Raw genomic sequence first — 23527 nt, 5'->3', positions numbered from 1 at the left:
TTTAAAGATCTCGTGTTGCAACTTGTATCAGACAGAACTTTGCACATTGTAAAACTAGTATATGTTGTAAATTGTATAACACTCACCACTTCCAAAACCAAACTTTTCATCATAATAATTGATAATTGTTTGCTGATTTACCAAAGTCCGCTTACTTGCCCTCTTACCTTCACGTAGGCCTGTATTTGCCCAACACTTGTTTTCCTTTCTCCCTTTCAGCACATTCTTTATGATCGAATCAGAACCGATCAAATCACGTCGTCTGCATATTACCAACGAGAAAACATATTTTTTTCGCAGGCGCCAACGAACACTGCCCCGCCAAATACTGATTTCGGCGTATGGTCTTGTACGCAGGGAAGCTATATCAAGATGTGTTTAAGCAACCGATTGGAATATTTCAACCTGAGACTGTAAATTTATGCATCCGTCTTTTGGAATCTGTCTGAAATCTTAAGTTGTCATCATGATTGGCGAGAGGAGAAAGAACTCATTTTGTACTCGTCTTGTTTTAATGTTATGTTTAACCTGGGCTGCCGAGTCTCAAGCTGAATGTGAGTAAAAATTGATAAATAACACATATCTCCATTTTAATGTTTATATTGATCGAGTCGCAAGTGCATCATTCATTTTCACAAATAGAAATCATCTGCAGGCCTACTTGTAAGTCAAACGAATCGATCTGTAGAAACAGCAGAACGTTATTATAATTTTCGAAAAATAAACCAGTTCATTTATAGCAAAATTTAAAATGACATGGTGACCATGCATTATTCCCTCATAAGAATTTCCGCAAAGTGCTGTAGAGAAATACTCAGCATCTCAGGATGTCAGAATAAAGAATAACTACGGCTAAAAAGATAAATCTACTTGATTTTAATTTGGAAGAAAAAATTGTCAGATGAACGTAACCTACAGCAAACAAAATATACACTCGGCAAATACAAATCATTTGTAGCCTGTGAACTTGGGGGAAACAATAAATGGCATGGTTTTCAGGAGTATGACCCTTTATGTAAAACTAATACATCTTCACCTAAAGCATTAGTGCTCACGATGATCCATGGAATTATTGACCGTGGAGGAAGCATAAAGATAGAGGAAATCATGAAATCATTCAATTTTTGAAAATATGAAAATCGTCAACCATTCAAACCGGACCAAAAAAATGAGTTGTGTTAAAAGGGGAGAGGAAGACTGACATTAGGGACTTTTAGATTTGCGTGGACTGATACGTGTGACGTCCATTCAAGGTAGTGCATTAAAAGGACGTCGACCGTAGCAATCCACTTTGTCGTCGTGCAAATCGAAAGGTCCCTAATATCAAATGGTGGACGTTACAGTTTTGTCACATGCACGGCGTTTACTATAGGGGTCAATTAACTCAATGATTATTGAATGCATGATGGTAATTACTTTCATCCTTTCGATCTCGAAGTGAATGACAAAGCCATGAGGTTCTTAAAGATGAGTATAAAACACACATGGTCCCTTATACCATGCCAAGATAAAGGCTCGCACTATTTACTGTCACGAATATATGCGTGAACGTGATTGTGATGATTACGATCGTTAAGATTTTCACCAACTCAACCCAAGGAAATTCAAAAGCCTTAAGGCCCGGTCACACAGAGAGGACGCATGGGGAACGCACGGCCAGCGCATGGGAAATTTGCAATTTTGGCCAGTGCGTTGTCGTGCGCCCAACTTTTGTCGAAGCTACAGCGAGCTGACACCAAATGCATAGCGTGTTGCTAACGCGCTGAGCGCATACAGGGCGCATACAGTGCGCATACAGACCGTACACAGAGCGCACATGATAACAAATTCCACGAATGCACAGCGTGTTGCTAGCGCGCTGGACGAATGGTCCACGCATGCACCGCGTTCTACGACGCACGGCCCGCGCATTGGAAATCGGAAAAGGCCGTGTGCCTAACTTTTGTCATGATTTTGGAAAAGCTAGCGAGCTGACAAAAATTGCACAGCGTGTAGCTAGCGCGCTGTGCGTATACAGGGCGTGTGCTCCGCGTATGTCTGGCGCTGGTCTAGCGCGCTCCACGCATGTCTGGCGTGCCTTTGGCGTGTACATTCATGCGTCGAGCTCCGCGCACACTTTTGAGCATGCTCAAAAAAGCCCGACGCACACAGCGAGTGACAGCATAGCGCTGGTCCAGCGTTGGTCCAGCGCGCTCGACGAAGGAGTAACGAATGATGACGCACGCCTAGCGAACGACAACGCACTGGCCCAAATTCTGTGTGACCGGGCCTTTAAAAGTACTGTGTCCCTTTTGCAGCCAACCTCAAATTCCGTAGAACTTTGCATGAATTATGAATATGTCATGTATGTTCTATCTGTGAAATTTAAACGTTAGTAGTGTCCTAATATTCAAATTATGCAAGGAAACCCGTTTACTTGCTAGACTTCACTGTCATACACTATTGAGTGACTGTCTTGCTTTTTTTCTTCTTTTGTAATAACATACATACAATGAGCTGTAAAGGGTACATGAGCATTTGTCTACATCAATAACCCGCTTCTTGAAAGGTCCCTAATATCAAATGGTGGACGTTACAGTTTTGTCACATGCACGGCGTTTACTATAGGGGTCAATTAACTCAATGATTATTGAATGCATGATGGTAATTACTTTCATCCTTTCGATCTCGAAGTGAATGACAAAGCCATGAGGTTCTTAAAGATGAGTATAAAACACACATGGTCCCTTATACCATGCCCAGATAAAGGCTCGCACTATTTACTGTCACGAATATATGCGTGAACGTGATTGTGATGATTACGATCGTTAAGATTTTCACCAACTCAACCCAAGGAAATTCAAAAGCCTTAAGGCCCGGTCACACAGAGAGGACGCATGGGGAACGCACGGCCAGCGCATGGGAAATTTGCAATTTTGGCCAGTGCGTTGTCGTGCGCCCAACTTTTGTCGAAGCTACAGCGAGCTGACACCAAATGCATAGCGTGTTGCTAACGCGCTGAGCGCATACAGGGCGCATACAGTGCGCATACAGACCGTACACAGAGCGCACATGATAACAAATTCCACGAATGCACAGCGTGTTGCTAGCGCGCTGGACGAATGGTCCACGCATGCACCGCGTTCTACGACGCACGGCCCGCGCATTGGAAATCGGAAAAGGCCGTGTGCCTAACTTTTGTCATGATTTTGGAAAAGCTAGCGAGCTGACAAAAATTGCACAGCGTGTAGCTAGCGCGCTGTGCGTATACAGGGCGTGTGCTCCGCGTATGTCTGGCGCTGGTCTAGCGCGCTCCACGCATGTCTGGCGTGCCTTTGGCGTGTACATTCATGCGTCGAGCTCCGCGCACACTTTTGAGCATGCTCAAAAAAGCCCGACGCACACAGCGAGTGACAGCATAGCGCTGGTCCAGCGTTGGTCCAGCGCGCTCGACGAAGGAGTAACGAATGATGACGCACGCCTAGCGAACGACAACGCACTGGCCCAAATTCTGTGTGACCGGGCCTTTAAAAGTACTGTGTCCCTTTTGCAGCCAACCTCAAATTCCGTAGAACTTTGCATGAATTATGAATATGTCATGTATGTTCTATCTGTGAAATTTAAACGTTAGTAGTGTCCTAATATTCAAATTATGCAAGGAAACCCGTTTACTTGCTAGACTTCACTGTCATACACTATTGAGTGACTGTCTTGCTTTTTTTCTTCTTTTGTAATAACATACATACAATGAGCTGTAAAGGGTACATGAGCATTTGTCTACATCAATAACCCGCTTCTTGTGATGGCCAAAATTAAACTGATTGAATCTTTGTGCAGCATAAAACGTATTACCATTCGGTACAATGGTCTGAAAATCAAGACTATTACTTATTGGCTCTATAGCTCCTAAGTCGATTTGACAACTAATTATTTTCCCACTTGAAGACATTTTCATGCCCCACCTTTTTTTTTATTGAAGTTCTAAATTAGTATTATCTTTCAAATGCCGTTGGAATTTAACCTTTTAATTTTTTGTTTGGCCTGCAAATGGGACATAGTACCTTTAATGGTATTGTGCGTCACCTTTTGAAATGTACCATCATTACAACGATATTATCATACTACGATCTTAAGATGATTCTTATAGGCAGTACAGGAGCATATATTGACACTGCCCTTGTGTTAATTTCTGTAAATCCGGTATATTCGGCATTTCAAGTGCTATTTCATCAATTCAATTCAACTAACATTCATTTCCTTAAAAATAAGAAAATGAACACGTCATGAAATATGTTTTTACAATGTATGAGGGAACGAATTTAGCTAAAAGCACAGACCTGTGGTGAAGTCGCCATAACAAAACAGACAAAGTATACATGTGAAGTACATAATAATCCCATCTACATAGAATACTTATACAAACCAAGAGATAGAGGAGAAGGGGGAATCAATACTGACACTTTTTTTTAAACAACAGTTATTATAATATGTGCTACGAATTGTATTGACTTTGTAAGGAATTTATATTCTTCATAGTACGAGTGAATGTATCTTAACAGAATTATTTAAATTGTTCCAGAACATATTGCTCCGATTGTCTCATTTTCGCTCGCGTGAACATTGCCAGCACAAAACACTGACCTCTACCTCCTGGACGGATCATCGCCCATTTCCATTCACTATACGTTACGTACTAAAAGGCTGTATTGTCTGACCGTTCATGAATATTCATGTTTTTGCTAAACTCGGCAAAATGTTTGCTTTTACTAAATGGAAAAATTACGGTGGGGGGTTGGATGAAATGGGCATAATGAACATAGCAGAAGTGATAATTGATAATTCATGCTTCTTATCTTTCGTGTGCTTGACCTATAATCTTACAATCACTTGGCAGACTGAGTCCAAAGTTCGACTTGTTTCACATGTGTATTATAGGCAATGACGAGCTTGCAACCTATTTTGAAAAATTACGGTGGGTGAACTTTCAAAAGTCAATGAGACATAAGGGCTCCAATGAAAGAGCTAGTGATAACGTACGTCGGGGTGGATGTGCTTTTCGTTTAAACAAAAAAATGAATTTTTAACGATTTAAAAAAAAAAACGTCAATAGGCTTACATGTATGGCTGCTGACTCTGGCGATAGGGGGCGTTGTGAAATGAGACTAAACGGAGCTATATGTTTGAAACCAGTACAACGAATACTTTGTTAAAATCTGCCCAATCACAACATATGGGTCCACCTAGTCGGGTAGATATTTTTCTTTTAACAGGTCTATTGAATAAGAAACAAATGTGTACATCAGTGTATATGTGAGGAAACTACCCTTCCTCTTATATATGCTGGATGACTATCATGAATACTCTCACAACTTCCTTTCTTATTTATTCTACTACACTATTATTAACATGATAGTTAGTGGAGGAAATTACCCGATTATGAGGATGTTAATGTGCCCAAAACTATTGGACAACTAATAATAATAATAGTAACAGTTATATATAGCACTTACTATCGATGTTTCTAAGCGCTCCTGACACAGCCAGAGACTGACAAAACTAGGCTCTGCTCAAGGCTCAGTTAGGCCTTGTGTCAACTATGAGTCTGTACGTGTAGACTAGGCCCTGTATGTATTGTATTACACATAATTATGCGAATAAGGTAAGTCAGTTGTTAATGGGTTAGAAATGCTCTGGAGTGTGAACTCGTGTAGGACGCCTTTTGCATTTTCTTTTTTCATAGAATATGAATTATTCATTAGGCATTTTTATAAGATGATGACGTGGATCCTTATCAGATGATCGGTTAAAAGCGTACACGTGACCAGGCATTTATTTTTCCTAACGCGTAATTTGGATAATGACCGGTCATTATCCAATTCTAATGACCGGTCATTTGTAAAATCATGTTATAAAACATCATTTCATATAACAAATAAAACATAATCTTATAAAACAAATAATACATAAAATTGTGTTCGGGCATTAGTAAAATGACCCACACTCGATACCTTCAAAACAGTCCAAACACCATCGACTACCGCCTTGGGCGTGTTAGACTGTTCCAAAGGTACCCTGTGCGGGCAATTCTTACTAATGCCCTCACTGCTGTGTATTATTTGTATACTATCTTTCTTTCCTCGCTAGTATACCCTTCCGGCACCGGCAGTGGTGATACTGCACTCAGCAAACAGAATGACATTGCACAACTCGTGGCGTTGGATAGACTCTTTCCTTTTGGTGGAAAATACCACAGCACATTATATGTAAGTATACCTACTTTAAAGCCCAAGTTTACTCCAAAAATAACTTACTTTCAATAGAAGCAGAAAAATCAGACTAACCAATAAAAAAAAAAGCCTGAGCAAAATCGGATAACTCATAAGAAAGTTATGAATTTTGAATGACATTAAAAACTTTGAAAATCACTAGACAAATTGGCAACTCACTCATGAGTCTGTGACGTCATGTCCTCACTATCCACTGATTATTTTCTTTATATTGATGATATAAATTTCCTATTTTCTCCTTAAGAATCTTATTTTTCTCACACCAGCATCCAAGTTAGATTTATGTTTTTGTGTGGATACACTAACACAGAGTTATTTTTTCTCCAGTTAAATCATGAAAAATGTGAATTTTGATAAACTGTTTGTATAAAATTCAATACTTATGAATATACAATATTCAGAAAATAGTCTTCAAAGTTCTTGAAGATTTTGAGAAATATCATGCACGCAATATGATACAAATCATATAACCTGGACAAAGGCATTGGGAAATCAAGTTTTGAGGAATAAAAAGGGAAAGTAATGGGATTAAACCATGTATTAATAATAATAATATTTTAATTTTTATATAGCGCTTAATACAAAATGTCTCTAAGTGCTTTACAAATATACTATTACCCCGGTCATTGGATTCAGTGCTTGCCCGCTTGTCCACATTCTCCACTCCCTGGGGAGCATTCCAGCCAGGTGTACATGACGCTCAAAAACTGTTTGACCATCTTGTCAATATGTGTTGTGATTCTCATTGTTCCATAGTTTTACATACTTCTTCCAAAATGCATAACTTTATTATTAGTTATCCGATTTTCCTCAAACTTGTTTTGATTGGTTTGTCCGATTTTTCTGCTTTTATTGAAAGTAAGTTTCGAGTGGACTTGTCCTTTAAGATTAAGTAATTTTAAAAGTTTTTTTTTCCTGCTCGCTCTTCCTGCTGCTTTTATTGAAAGTAAGTTTCGAGTGAACTTGTCCTTTAAGATCAAGTAATTTTAAAACTTTAATTTTAATTACAGAACAGTTTAGCCATTTTTGCGAAAGATTTCCAATGAAACCGCTCGCGAAGAGCCTATTCTGTATTTTAAACCTGCGCATGCGCACACGGTAACCATGAGGGTTTTAGATAGGGTTATAATAATTATGCAAATACAGCTTTCATCAATTCATCGTTGGCTCAATCGGTAAGGATAGCGTAATACAATCTTGGAGTTGTGCGTTCGAGTCTGTCTATTTAATATGTCCTATTTTTGGACTTTATAAATAGTGAGGCGAAGCAATAAATAACCAAAGTCTGTGTACTATATAGCTTGCATCAAACCATGGACCTACTAAATCACATTCATAATTAAAAAAAAAAAAAAAAAAAAAAAAATCAATAACTTATCAATAATTCATTGAATCCCCCCCCCCCCCCCTAGTCCCCAACAGAAAAAAATCTTCTGTGTGCCGATGCCTTGAGCCATAATGCATGGCCGTACAGAGGATTTGTTAATGTTGGGGACCGTACTAAAATACAAGAAATTATTGATGATTTATTGCATTTTTTTTTGTTTTTGATTTTTATTTGTGGGAACTTGCCCCCTATCCTAGCCCCCGCTGCGTAAAGTCGTGGTTCAGTGGCAAAGCAATGGCCTCGTAACTGTGAGGCCCCAGGATCAAAACCGTGTCGATGTGCTATATTAGGGCCCTTTTGTGGGGCATTAAACCTCATTACCGCATTTATGAATTAAGGGCGTAGGTCCCCTAGTTGATAAGCATGCTTTAGCAGTCACGCAAAACAAACACTGGCAAATTATTATTCAATAAAATCTCAGAATGTATACTATTATCTAGATCTATTAGGAATAAGTCATTGTCAAAATAATTCCATACATTGGGGTCAAAAAAAAATATTCCAACTTTATGATCTACAGTGTAGAATGAAGTTTTACTAAACACTTTCACGATACTTTTTTTGATACAGAAAAGTGTCATTGGTTGGGGGTAATTATAACATGTATGGGCATCACAGCGGATAAGATGATGCCCATATTATTGACTTTGAAACACACTTCTAGTCATGAGAGGTGAAATAATCCATCAGGATAAAAAGGAATAATCCTTCACTGTATGGGAACTCTGGCTATTCAATATTGTCACCTATCTTTGCTCCAGTGATCTCAAGGCAGCAGACAGCAAGAAACTGTGTAAATAATCGCTAATTGGCTTGAGAAAGTCCACAGGAGAGGATGAAAGTTTGACTTTCAGATTTGGAAGTTGGTAAAAGCATTAAATTCACATGACACTATAAAAGCTTTAAATTCACATGACACTATTTCTTTTTGTTTTTTGTTCATATTTAGATAGGTGACAATGGAGTTATTTCTTTCGATGACGCAGTTTCCGAAGAGGCGGATGGAGCCAGATTCAGAAATTTGCCGTATTACTACGACGTTGTAAGTAGATCCTCAACTATTATACATGTATACTAAAAACATTGAAACGAAAATCAATTTTTAGCTTTTAAAATCACTATTTATATAATACCTCGACTGAGGAATTTCGAAATTGAATTATTTGTTTATGTTTTTATGTATATATATTTATATGTAACTATTATCATAATAATAATAATCAAAACAGTTGAAGTAAAAGAGTTTACAGTCAATTTTGTTACGATTACATGTTTCAATTTATCTCGTCAGATAGTGAATTAAAAATGCATTTTTGGCTTAAAAAGCTCTTGATATGGAATAAATATATTCTTTTTAACTTCTGAATTTCGTTAATACCTCACCTGGTCCAAATACAACCCCCCCCCCACAAACACACACACACACACACACATACACACACCATAGTGACAAACAACCTCTGCCATAAAGCGGGGGGGGGGTGATCTGACATTTCAAGGTGTTTGTTTGGTTAAAAAAAAAACTCTCTGAAAACCAAATAAGAAAAAAAAAAATCGACTTTAAATAAATTCCCCCAATTTTCGACAAATCTCTGACAAGCACATACACAAATTACATCGAGCCTTTAAATAAATAAAACATTCTACTAATGTCACGACTATTTTAACGCGTGCCTCTAAATCTCTGACAAATAAAGAAGAAAGGAAATGATAAAACTAGAGAAAATGTTGACCGATTTCTCCTTAAAAAGGACGGCGACGGGCGAATTGAGGACCCGGATACAATCTTTGCATTTTGGGCCGATGTGGATATTACAGGTGACGGAGGTAACGTATATTACCGCGTAACAAGCAGCACTACAACACTCGACCAAGCGACTGCAGACGTCCACACCTACTTCCGAAGCAATTTCGACTTTAGAGCTCAAGTCGTCATTGTGGTCACGTGGGACCAAGTCTCGTTTTTCGACCAAACAGGTGCCTCGGATCCAGTAAGTTTCATTTCCATTTTCTTAAAATAATAAATCTATTTACGTATTCATTTTTTAATGCATTTTTTAATCTACTTATTTATTCCCCAATTTGTTATTCAGTCGTGTTTTTTAAATTATCTATCTATTAACCTATTTTAGTTATTAATTAAATTCATATATTTGTTTGTAAATATTTATTCATGTATTAATTAATTAATTAATTTTTTTTGCGTACAAGTCTAAAATCAATTTTTGAGGTCACACTTTTGGTTTTCCTTTTCAATTAACTTTGATTATTTTACCTATTTATTCATTCATTTCTTATCTGATTATTTTTATTTAATTATCTATCTTTATTACGTTTTTTAGTCATTATTTTGTGTAATATATTTATTAATGTATTAATTAATTAATTCGTTCATTTATCTATGTGTTGGCGTACCAGTCTTAAAAAATGCTATTTCATGTACATGTAAGACATTAAATTAGAGTGTCATTGGATCAATTTTTTGTTCAACTCTTTCATATACTGTGTCGTCTAGTTCTTCAGATTCAGACATTTCAGGATAGATATCGAATATCGGATCTACTATTTTTTTGCTCCCTCTTCTCAAACCATTTTGAAAGATTTAATGATTAACTGTACAATGATTGAACTTTTATGTATTAATATTACGTATTAATAACGTTATCATGCCCAATAATGCAATGAATGTAATGCTTTTGAAAATATTATCTTTGTATGCAAATGATAATTCTCTCAATTATGTCTTTTAACTGCTAATATGAATGTTTTTATATCAAACTTTTGTTGTGTTTCCTGGAATAAATCATTTATTTAATCACTTAATATACTACCCACACTTTCTCTTCTCCCTAAACCGTTCTACCCCTAAAGCGAAATACATTTCAGGCGGTCCTTATTCACGACGGGCAAGAATCTTTCGTCCTGCTTAACTATGGATCTATCACTTGGGTCGTTGGGACAAGGATGGATGGAGATCCCAATACTGGTCTCTACACTGATACACAACTTGGCATTGCAATCGTAAGTAGGCGCTACTAGACGCACTTTTGACTGGAGCATGGTTAAAGCAATTGTTCCCAGGTTATGTCGAAGTTATGCTGGGCCCCGAGACGAAGTCTGTCATTAGGTTTTAATATGTAGAGGAAAAGAAAAAGCAATCAAATAGTGCATGGACATGATGGAGATAACTAGATTTGATTTATATCCGTTTCAATATAAGCATATTCAATAAATATATATATATATATATATATACATTCAATAATTGCTTTAAGACACTGTAATGCGTGTGTTTGTAAAAAAAAAAAAAATGAAAAAGAAATATCGAAGACGTGAAATTGATGACCTTTAATGGTGGTCCATTCACTTGACTTTCAAACCTAGGGTTGAGGGTTCGAGTCCTAGCCCGGCACTAACGGCTTCGTAAAATCAAGATATCGATAAATATTTACCACTCTACACCAAGGTAAAGTCAACCTAAGGCCATTTCAATGGCACTGTACAACACATTTTGACAGGTGCGAATATTACAATGACATACTATGTAATCCTAACATAATTTCTGTGAGACATACAAAAGAGTATTCCAACTGAACTTGAGTTCGTTTTTTCAAAAGTAGTTGCGATCGTCATGGGTACCTGGCAAGTGCTGGGGTAATAATGACTGCAGAACCCTCAGTAAGAACTAGACCCTGTTTCATAAAACTTGTCCTCAATAACGAATGCTCGATTTCTATGACAAATTTGCTCTCAACCAAGTAAAAGTCACGATTTCAGTAGCATACAACAGTCATTGTAACTTGTTATTGATAAGAAGACGTTATATGAAACAGGGCCCAGGTTAATCCTGAAGGGGCTTCTCTGGAAAAACAGAATTAGTATTAAATTATGCAAACTGGTCTAATTCGGTTTCTTCAATAGGTTGGTTTTGTAATGAATGACGGTACGATTGTAAATAACTTCGCCTACGAACAAGATACCCTGCTGTCATTGAGCACAGACAGCAACGTCGACGTTAACGGAGTGTATGCCTACAAGGTTGACGGTTCTTCGGTTATCGATCCGGTCTGCAATCCTGGACCTGGAGCAGGTAAACCACTGTAGAGATACTACTAGTATACATGTACTACCAATACTACTACTACTACTACTACTACTACTACTACTACTACTACTACATGTACAACTACTTCTACTACTAATGATAATGATAACAATAATAATAATAATAATAATAATAATAATAATAATAATAATAATAATAAAATAATGATAATATCAATGATGCTACTACTACTACTTCTCATACTGAAAATAATAATAATACAAAAAAATACAAAAAATAACATTAATGATACTACTTCTAATAATGATAATGATAATAACGTGTCATATTGGGCGGTTGGGGCGGTATACACCTGGGCATTCACCTATATATGACAACATATCATTCCTCAACTTTTTCCAGAGTTGGTTATCACACCAGCCCGGTGTGGAATGATGGGAGGTGAAAAAATCTACCTCTACGGACCATGCTGGGCGGTGGAGGCAGTTCAGACCTGTGTCTTCTCTTATGGCGGAGAAATCATTCAGCAAGTCAACGCTACAGTCATCAACACCAATGAAGCCTACTGTGTCCCAGAGCCTTTCTTTCTCGTTGGTGAAGTCACCATTACGGTGTTAGAGGCAGGCGATGAGCTCGCAAACTCGCCCTCAACAATTTACTCCGTCAGTAAGTATCAAATGGAATTTTCAGTGCTGTGCATTAAAGCAACATAGTCAGTGTCCATGTGTATGGAGAAAATACTCCAGCTTGTTGGCCTTAATTTCTCAAGGGAGGGGGGAACTGTATTATAATCAGAATTACTTATGGCGGTAGGTTCAGGGCACAGTGCATTACACAAGACATGTCGGTCGTGAAAGTGAAGTCCACTCTTGGTGATTGAAAACACCTTTTATAAGGTAAACATCAAAATGTTGCCGAATTCCACATGAAAATCAACTACTATGAGTCTTTAACCCACTGCTTAGGGGTACCGGGTGATTCCGATAGTACGGCTACGGGAATTATGTCTAGGGGAGCATTGAATAGTAAATGGGTTAACAAAGCTACGTTCCATGTCTTTTCTTTCTTGTTATTAGAGCCATTAGTTGGAAGCACTGATTAAACCCACGGTAGATTTTCTAAATGGAAAAAAAATTGAAAGGAAGACCTTGTAAAGGATTCTTAAATGATATCTTAGCAGAAGTTGGGGCCTTTGGAGTAGGATCGAGATTTAAAAAAAGTAAAATGTAGGCTCAGGAGGGTGTAATTTGGAAAGCCATCTGATAGAAACAGATTGTCTCATCATGCCATTGAACCTGTCATTTAGTAGATCACCTTTTATGGAGACGTCCACTAACATTTTGTTTGAGTCTTCAAATCATCCAGGTTTTGCCATGCGGACACCATCCCAAATTAATCCCCTACAAAGTAACCGTATTGTTTCCACTTTGGTTTTTCTAGTTGAAAGTGGGAGAATCACTCCAACTGTCACTAGGCGAGACTCTGATACTTCCTCGTGGGACAAGGCCGGAAACTCCCTAGCCATCAGTTGGGACGTAGATCAAGAAAGCTTTGGCCCCTCCGACAGCGCCCTCTCAATAACTGTTCTAGCATACCGCGAGGACAACCCTGGGCCTCGATGGGAAAACGTATACATGATAACAAACGGTACTGCAGATGATGGCTCGTATTCGTTCACTCCGACGGCACAGATGGACGTGACAGAGGCGAATGCATTCGGTGTCATTCGAATTACCGGGCAGGACAACGGGTAAGGTCGTACTTTGGAATTATCGCAGGCCTACAATTTGGCTGACCAAAGAAGGAAACCCTTTAGCTGATTTTGCAAGCACACGTTCGAACCTAAACCCAACGTGGTTAATATTTTGATGAACGTCATATGTATGCCTTTTATTCCTCCTGTTGACCGGTTATTCCAACCATTTTTGTCTCTATGCAGTCGTCAACGTGTTCTCTGGAGTGACATACACCCTCTTGGCTATCTATTGGAACAGTCCTACCAGGACGATTCTGTCCAGTGGGCCACGGAGAAATGCAATGAGTGGATTACAGCAGACAACGCCAAGGGCGACTTTCTTAATGTACGGAATCAAAAGTCGTCTCATTTTTCAATTTGACCGATCTACAGATCATGAGATCTAAAGAACCCCCGAAATAGTTGTTAGAAGGCATACGAAACTGTCATGTTTATCGCGTCGACCTTCGTATGACAATTTTTCACTTAGTTAAGTTATGTCGGTATCGTTGGTTCTCGGCCTTATGGGATGTCGGTCTCGTGGGTTGTAGCAGCTTTGAGTTTCATCTCTTTTCCTATACTTTGTAGTGCCCAATTTTAAATAGGAATTAATTTATAAGGATTATTGACGTAGGCGGGAATGGCTGGGGGATATGGGTCTTTTTCTAAGAATTGTAAAAGTACTTGTATTAAAAAGCAGTCACTTAAATCATGTAAAATAGACAGTTGGGCCCTTGTAATAAAGGAAAACAAATCGGAAGTTGTCTTATCTTCATTATGCCAGTTTAGAAAAATAGTATAGGAGCACGTCCCCTATGATAAGGATTTCTTTCTTTTTTAAATCAATTTTTAAAAAATCGAGATGGTGTTTTTTCATTTCAGATTTTGTGTTTATAATTTTCTTCTTTATGGTTGCATGGCATGCCTTTCACATTCCTTTGTAATTGACAACAGGATTGACAATACTACTTATAACATTTATTAAATATTACTTTACAAACATTTATTAGTATTATCTTGTATATATGTAGGCCTATATATATATTTTTTTCTGCTTCGTTATCACGTAATGGAGTTATTTTGTGTCCTTTTTGTTATTAACTTGCCTCAATCCTTATGACCATCTTGCTCTATCCTTCCCCCTCAGAACCTACCGGCTTGCCCGTGCACCCTTGACCAGGCTGAGCAGGACGTCGGGACCTTCATCACTGATCCATCATGCTATCCAGAGGGCGGAGAAGACACTTGCGCCGAGCACGAAGGAGCCATATACTGCTTCTTCAGCGCTTATGCAAGGTTTATAAGCCTTGATGATTCTATTTTGTCTCCTTTGCTTTGTCTGTCATCTATTTTGAAGAGCTTTTCACCCCGATGCTTAACTTTTGTTCACTCTTCATTTGCCTTTTTAGGTGGTCTGTTGAAAACAGATCACCTATTGTTTTCGTCAGAATTTTCTTTATTATTATTATTATTCTTTATTTTTATTTATTTCCTACACTTTTTTGTGCCTAGGATAACTCAAGTTCGGTTTCGTCAATTTCATTCAATTTTGGCACAGTCATAGGTCATTGTCATGAGACGTGACAGGAACATTTTCAAGGTCATCAAGTCATCGTGACGTCATCCAGGCGCCATTTTGTGAAATCCCATTATCCATCATATCTTCATGATGCATAGGCAAAGGTCATTCATATCCATATCACATATATTTCAGGTCAAGGGTCTAAAGGTCATGTCATCAAAGGTCACATAAAGGTCACGACGCGCGCGTACGTGCGCGTCAAAATTTAAAAATGCTCAAAATCACTTAACTATCAAAGTAGAGTACGAATCAGGTCATTTTAAGCATTTCAAAATTTTCCGTCCGTAAGTGTCCACGCGCGCGTTGCGCGCGCTCACAACGCGCGGAAAAGGTCAAATTCCTTTTTTTTTACATGATTTAGATTCCTCTTACCGTAAATGACAACTTACATTAATTTCAGTCACTCTTGACCTTTCATAAGGCCGTGAGCGCGCGTCAAAGTTCAAAATCCGCGCGTACTGCTATGGGCAATATAATGCAAATTTGATCAAAAACATTCCATTTTAAAAATCAAAATAGCTCTTCAGATAGTCAATTGACCCCAACTTTTATATCATGGTTGGAAAAAGCATGAGTTGGAGATATGATTTCATGTCTCATTTGACCCTCAATTAACTCATGACGTCATCATAATGGCCTCCAAACTCATAATTTCAATTTGCATATTATGACGTCAGCAGATTTTTGGAAAATTGATTGTATCTCTGTAAATATTGATCAATTTTCTTTCGAATTTTGATATGTTCTACCTGAGAATATTCTCTACAAATGTAGTCATCACGATATTTCATTTTGACAAAGGCATCATGGCGTAATTTTGCGATTAAAGGAGGCATGTCAATTTTTCACATTTTGCGTGTATTCTCTATAGGACATGACTTTTTCTCAAAACTGGATTCTACATTCTCGTCTTTCGCGAGCAATATCTCCGTCGTTTTATCTTTGTTTATGCTGAGCTTTGAGTATGTTGTAGCTGAGACAATAAGCTTTCACAAAATGCCCTTTATTTTTCGATCAGATGCCGGGATCATGCTCATATTTCACTTGCAAAGTGGGATTTGAGAATTCCATTTTCCGTTTACGTGTAATCGCTAATAAGGGAAATGTTTTGGTATATCGGTAACGCACTCAATTGTTCATTTTTATTTTTCCACCACTTTCTTGTGAGCGTGATTGCTCAAATTTGGGTTGATCAATTTTCATCAATTTGTTGTCAGTCATCAGGCTTATCAAGGTCAAGTGCAGGCATTTTTTTTTAAGGTCATCAGGTCATCGTTACGTCATCCAGGCGCCATTTTGTGAAATCACATTATCAATCATATCTTCATGATGCGTCATCAAAGGTCATTCATATTCATATCACATATACTTCAGGTCAAGGGTCAATAGGTCATGCCATCAAAGGTCGTATAAAGGTCATGACGCGCGCGTACGCGCTCATCAAAATTTCAAAATGCTCAATATCACTTAAATATTAAAGTACGAATACGAATCAGGTCATTTTAAGCATTTCAAAAATGTCCGTCCGTGCGCGCGGCGCGTTCAAAGCGTAAAAACGCCGTTTTTTCGCATGGTTTGTATTCCTGACACTATTTTTGACAATTTTCAACTATTTTCAGTCATTCTCGACCTTCCATAATGCCACACGCGTGCGTCACTTTAAAATTTGTGCGCGCGTCAAAGGGTAATATAATGTTAAAAGTGGTAAAAACATGTCTATACAAAATCAATTGTATATCTCTTTAGGATGCAAGGTGACCCCAATTTTTTCTCATTTTTTGATAGAGTATGAATCGAGATATGATTTCATGTCTCATTTGGCCATTACAAATGTTTTGAGGTCATCATGCCCTTGGAACCTAAAATACGAATTTGCATATTTCGACGTCAGCATATTTCTGGAAAATTAATTGTATCTCTGTAAATATTGATCAATTTTCATCCAAATTTGTAGCTTAGATGATTGTCTACAATTTTCATTTTGATGAAGTCATCATAGTGAAAATTTCGATTAATGGCGACATGTCAGAATTTTTTTAATTTGCGTGTTATGCCTTGTACGGAAGGTGAATTTCGTTCACGTCATGCATCTACATGTCATTGTTTTTTTTTAGCAGTATCTCGCTTATTTTTGCTCTATTTCCCCCCAAATTGAAGTATGTTATAGCTGATACTATGAGCTATAGTGTGCCCTCCGTTTTTTGATCAGATGTTGAAATCATGTCGAAATTTTCAATTGAAAGTTGAAATAGCGACTATGCCTAGGCCGTTTGTCAGCTTTGCATGTATTGTCTATGGGACATATTTTGGTATATTGGTTAAAGAACAAGCTTCCATTCCGGTGAGCCAGGTTCGATTTCTGGTGGGTCAATTTTTTAAAAATTTGCTTTCGTTTATTTGATTTTATCATTTTCTTCGACTACTACCTCTCTCTCTCTCTCTCTCTCCACTATTTCTATTTCCACTATTGGTTAAAGAACAAGCTTCCATTCCGGTGAGCCAGGTTCGATTCCTGGTGGGTCAATTTTTTAGGTGGTCTGTCGATGACAGATCACCTATTGATTTCGTTAGAATTTTCTTTCTTTATTCTTTATTCTTTATTCTTTATTCTTTATTTATTTTTATTTATTCCGTACACTTTTTTTGTGTATACGTTTACTCGAACTCGACCTGGTCAATTTCCTTCAAATTTCTGCTAGTCATCAGGCCCTATGATATGAAGTTCCCGAAACCTTTTTCAAGTTCATGGGGTCATCGTGACGTCATCCAGGCGCCATTTTGTAAAAATCAGGTCAGTATCATATCTCGATAACGAGTCATCAAAAATCAACCATATTTGGTATACATCAACTTCAGGTCAAAGGTCAACGAAAAATGTCAAAAAAATTTGCGCGCGCACCTCGACGCGCACGTACGCGCGCATTAAAATTTTAAAATGGTCAAATTCGTTCCAAATTAATTTTGCATACGTTTCAGGCCATTTTAAGCATTTTGCAAAAAAACGCGCGCACGGACATGCGCGCGCGTTTTCGCGCATAATTGCATCTTCCAACATAGAATCGCCAAATTTTTTCTGTCATCATATTTGGCACATTTTTTCAAGCATTTTGATACCTTGTTCAACTTTTTCTGCCCATTAATAACGGAATGAGCGTCCGTTTAAGATAATTACCGTGCGTGCGAGCTCTTGTAATACATAACATACATGTGCAAAAACATGCCTATACAAAATTCATTGTAACTCTTCAGGATGGATAGATACCCCCCAATTTCTTTCATATTTAAATAGATTATGAGTTGGAGATATGATTTCATGTTTCATTTGACCCTCAATTAACTCATGACGTCATCATAATGGCCTCCGAACTCAAAATTTCAATTTTCATATTATGACGTCAGCAGATTTTTGGAAAATTGATTGTATCTCTGCAAATATTGATCAATTTTCTTTCAAATTTTGATATGTTCTACCTTAGAATATTCTCTACAAATGCAGTCACCACGATATTTCATTTTGACAAAGGCATCATGGCGTATTTTTGCGATTAAAGGAGGCATGTCAATTTTTCACATTTTGCGTGTATTCTCTATGGGACATGACTTTTTCTCAAAACTGGTTTCTACATTCTCGTCTTTCGCGAGCAATATCTCCGTCGTTTTATCTTTGTTTACGCTGAGCTTTGAGTATGTTGTAGCTGAGACAATAAGCTATCACAAGTGTGCCTTTTATTTTTCGATCAGATGCCGGGATCATGCTCATATTTCACTTACAAAGTGGGATTTGAGAATTACATTTTCCGTTTACGTGTAATCTCTATAGGAAATGTTTTGGTATATCGGCAACGCACTTGACTTCCGACCTCGAGGTCCCTGGTTCGAGTCCGGGCGTCTCCAACAATTTTTTTTCTTCACTTTTTTTTCTTTTTGACCTTTCACTGTACCATCTCCTTTGAATATTAAAACACATACAATCGCAAATAATGTAATAAACAACCATATTTACTTTATTATTACCCTATTATCACTTGATCCATTACTTTTTGCGTGTAATCCTTATGGGAGATGACTTTTTCTCAAATCTGGATTCTACATTCTTGTCTTTTGCGAGCAATATCGCCGTTATTTCGGCTTGATTTTTGTTGATTTTTGAGTATGTTGTAGCTGAGACTATATACTATCTCAATGTTCTCTCATTTTTTTCAGTCTGATGTCATCATGGTCTGTTGATGATAATCATCAACATCATCATGATCATCATCATCATCATATTCGTCATCACAATTACTATCAAGATCATCATCATCATGATCATCATGATGATCATCATTGTTTACATGTCTATATAACTTGAAGGCAGACCACCTTATTCGTCCTCGTGACGAATTAAATTCTAGTCTTTCTTTGCCTTAGTTTTCTATCCAAGTGCTTTTTACTATTTCCTTTGCATATCTTTCCTTCACTTTTCTTTTCTTTCCTTTCGATCTTTGTGCCTCCATTTCGTTTGCTTTTTTTGCTTTGCTGTCCTTCCCTTGTCTGCCTTTTCCTTTGCTTTGCTCCCCTTCATTTTCATCCTTAAACTTTCCGTTTCCTCGCAGTTCCATTTTCTTCCTCTCATTTCATTTCCTTTTCTACCCTTTCTTTTACTTTCCTTTCCTTCCGTTTCTTTTCATGTATCCTTGTCGTGTTATTATTATCGTCATTTTTATTATAATCAATATTATTATCATCATCGTTAGCCTTACCATTATATTATCATTATCAGTATTATTGTTATTCTTCCTATCATTGTTTATTATTATTATTATCACTATTCATATTATTATCATGATTATTGATATAATAACTATTTTGCTCTGATCTTAGCCCTAACACAATGTCTGGAACCAAATGCTGCTACGATGCAAACCGTCTATTGATGCACTCCGGGGATACCATGTATGCCGGTATGGCCGGTCGGTCCCATATTCGCGGTTCCAATCCCTACATGGCGAGGAACCTAGTCCCGGAACTGTCCCATTGGTCTAATGACATCATCGCCAAACACTTCTGTTGTGGCTGGGCTGGGGAGAAGGAATGCTTTGACTACATCACATTGAGACCTACCACCGATTGCGCCATTTACGAACCCCCAAATAACGGTAGGTGACTCTCTTACAAGGGGTGGGGTTGAATTTGAGTTTGATTTTTAAAAGTGATTCACGGTTTATAAAAAGCCTGTTCTCAGCTGAATCCTACTTTTCAGCAGGGCCTTCTAGAATAGCTTGATAGACATCCCATTAGACCAACAATCTGCAGGTCCGATGGCTACCGAGATTGACAGCCTACAAGACCAAGAGTCTTGGTCACGTACACCTCAGAAAGGTTTTGGGAAGAACAACCATTTTATTGAATGTGTCACATTGTTTTCGTCTGTTACATGCTGAGGGTAGTCCTCAACAAATCATTTTTGATTTTTGACTACCCCTTCAACATTTTGCTGATTTTTTTCTTGTTAAAACATACATTGCTCCATATGTAGTTGTTTTATATACACATGTATGATGTACATGTTCTATTATTGTATTGTATTATGTATTTTATTTTATGTATCTTCCTATGATTTGCATCTGTGGAGAAATAAATTAAATTGAATTGAATTGAATCGAATTGAAGTCCCACAAGCCTTCCCAACAACCGGTTGGTCCAAAGCCACAGCCCTTGGAAACTATAACCCCCATAGGCTTTCATACTTGCTGACATAGCGGGAACATAATGCCTTCAGGCCACCGTGTGTCCCTACGCATTTGTGTTCATGTTTTCCAATCACGCATAATTTGAATCCAATTCGATGTGTATGTTGTAAGATATCTCAGCGTGATAAGAGAAACAACATGGCATCTGAGATTTGAATGCAGGAGAATGAAAATACATCCCTGTTGTATATAACTGAAAACACAGAAACAAGCCTTTACTACCGCCAAAAATATCAAACCAATCAATGGGACAGTGTTGATATATATATATATACCAAAGGCTTCAAGATTTCCTTATAAATCATTCCAGTGCCAGATTAGATTCTGCAGGTGTGAAATGATTTATGGAGCCAATCAAAACCAGAAATGAGTAATTCTGCAAAGCCAATGTGTTGCATAAAGCAATTCTTCCGTCAATTGGTTCCTATCATTTTGTGAAAATGTGCACGTGTGTCAAACGAGCGAACGTTTAGAGAGACAATCGAAGTGTTTAATTATTTTCCCCTTTCTTTTAAAGCATTATCGTTTGGAGATCCCCATTTCATCACGATGGATAGGTACAACTATACATTTAATGGTTTAGGCGAATTCACCCTTCTCCGTTACGCTACAAGTGGGACAAAGACCGGTGCTTCTGACTTTGAGCTTCAAGCAAGGCAGATAAAGACTATGGATAGGAATGGTAAGATAGTGCACCTATGCAAATGGAATGATATTGATACGATTCTGTACACATCAGAAGTAATTCAATTTCGTGTCTTTATTTCCCAAAACACAAGCTTTCCATGTACACCATCTATTTCGCTATTGCCGGCATCAGCATGATCAGTGAAATCATATGATAATTAAAATCAGTCAAATCAAATCAAACTACACCAATGCTACAATCAAATCACTCCAATCACATCCGCATAAATAACCATTTCCTTTTCCATTTCAAATCAAATCACCAGGTCAACAGGTAGACGTTACACAGCTGTCGTCGGTAGCAATGAAGGACAGCGGCTCGGACAGTATCTTCGTTGAGGCGAGCGCAACCAGCGGAATGGACGTCTACAGGAGGAGCATGGATGAAAACGGCGAATGGCAATCGGTGTACTTCTCACAGCAGACCTTCACCGATTTACAAGGTGAGGAGGAGATCGAGAACCTTTCTAGAACTTTGGTGATCGAGTGTTCTTCATGCAATGGCATAATGACAGATCTTTTTGGAAGCATTGCTGATAGAAGGCCTAGATCTGGTATACCCTCAAAAGCTGTCTCCAGCTTTTGTCTCCTGTAAGCTTAATCTAAGTTTATCAAGTCAACGGCATATTTTTACTCGTTTATACATGATAGGCCTACTTAAATAAATCACAATAACTCGTTGGAAGACACTTCGGACTTAACGGAATCCAAGAAGAACAATTATCCTATTTCAAAACAAATCTTCAAAAGGGAACGATGAATGATCAATTAATTTTTTTTCTTTAAATTTTTCAGGATGTGCCATGAGTGTCATTTAATTGTTGTCTTCACATTTTTCAGGGTGTGCCGTGGATGTCACAAGGTTTGAGCGCGATGTCGAAATCTACGGTGTGGTCGTCATGTTTAAAGAAACCGGCATCGGGGTCTACGTAACCTACGACTATGGAATGCTTGCTGTACGACCGATCCTCCCTTCAAAGTTAAATGTAAGCATCATATATGTGGTGTTAGTTGTGTCAGAGCAACTAAGGGTGTCGGCATATAGTGGTTTAGTCACTTGACTCTTAATCCAAGGGTTCAAGGTCCGAACCCCTGCATGTCACTAATGTCCTTTGGCAAGACATTGATTTCCCACTATTTACCTGGTATGAAAGGTTACCTAGGTAATAATAATTGCAGTTAATTGCATATTAGCCGTATTAATAATGATCTGGCTAAACCTGAGAAAAAAAAACGATCGGATAGTCTGAAATAACTGGGAAAACTACCTGAAAAACTACTCTATCAGGATCCAACCCTAGAATAATTATCTCTAGCAAACTGTGTCCTTAGGTCAAGTATCTCTTGACAACTACCTCTTCCTCTTGGTCAACTACAGAATTCAGCAAATTCCTTCGAGGACTGACTTTAAATAAACATACAACAGACTTTCTCAAAGTATGCATTTGACTTCATGTGGTAACTCTTTATTAATTCGTAAATAATCTTTTTCTTTCGTAGAGCGATCATCTGTCTGGGTTGCTAGGCAACATGGATGGTGACCCTAGCAACGACCTGACGAGCAGAAACAATAACAACCCTCTTGATGACCCGACCGATGAAGAGATATTCCAGTTCGGTCAAACATGTAAGATTTATTAGATTGCATTCAATCGAACAATGGTGTAATTTATTGATCACGATTTTGATGGAAACCCTGACATAAATGTATTGATATTGTCAGAAATATACCAATGGATATATGTAGACCCCTTTATACATGAAAAGCTAGACCATTAAAATGATATAAGAGAGAGAGAGAGAGAGAGAGAGAAAGAGAGAGAGAGAGAGAGAGAGACAACGTTTAAAAGGCTGAAATTTCTTTTCCTTTTACGGTGTGAAATTCTCGAATGTAAAGATTGTGTAACAATATTTTTCAATATTTGACAAAGTTTTTGGATTAAACAGGATTGATTGTTAACAGTGTTTATACTAAAAACATTGAAAAACATATAACACTTGAATGAATGGGACACGTTTCGTAGTTTCATCCTCCATCCTCGTCATAAATTGTACAACGGAATTGAACCTTT

At 37.8% G+C, this 23527-nt stretch overlaps 2 protein-coding genes across 2 annotated transcripts; both read left to right on the top strand.

Moving 5' to 3' along the window:
- The first annotated feature begins 307 nt into the window (after window positions 1–307).
- LOC115921309 (sushi, nidogen and EGF-like domain-containing protein 1) lies at window positions 308–10692 on the top strand. The gene is made up of 5 exons (XM_030978663.1): window positions 308–554; window positions 6124–6242; window positions 8603–8695; window positions 9405–9644; window positions 10525–10692. Exons 1-5 carry the CDS (start codon window positions 467–469, stop codon window positions 10690–10692), a joined length of 708 nt encoding a protein of 235 aa, XP_030834523.1. The 5' UTR covers window positions 308–466.
- Window positions 10693–11313: 621 nt separating this feature from the next.
- On the top strand, window positions 11314–23173 carry LOC100889474 (sushi domain-containing protein 2). Its single transcript, XM_030978662.1, has 11 exons — window positions 11314–11331; window positions 11575–11743; window positions 12122–12385; window positions 13160–13469; window positions 13659–13800; window positions 14602–14750; window positions 19900–20174; window positions 21286–21450; window positions 21722–21898; window positions 22296–22441; window positions 22956–23173. The coding sequence occupies exons 1-11, from the start codon at window positions 11314–11316 to the stop codon at window positions 23094–23096; spliced, it is 1956 nt and encodes a 651-aa protein (XP_030834522.1). The 3' UTR covers window positions 23097–23173.
- The last annotated feature ends 354 nt before the right edge of the window (window positions 23174–23527 follow it).

Source organism: Strongylocentrotus purpuratus, unplaced genomic scaffold (assembly GCF_000002235.5).
Source record: "Strongylocentrotus purpuratus isolate Spur 01 unplaced genomic scaffold, Spur_5.0 spur5_scaffold_1, whole genome shotgun sequence".
Taxonomy (NCBI): domain Eukaryota; kingdom Metazoa; phylum Echinodermata; class Echinoidea; order Camarodonta; family Strongylocentrotidae; genus Strongylocentrotus; species Strongylocentrotus purpuratus.
This window is presented reverse-complemented; position numbering and strand designations above follow the sequence as displayed.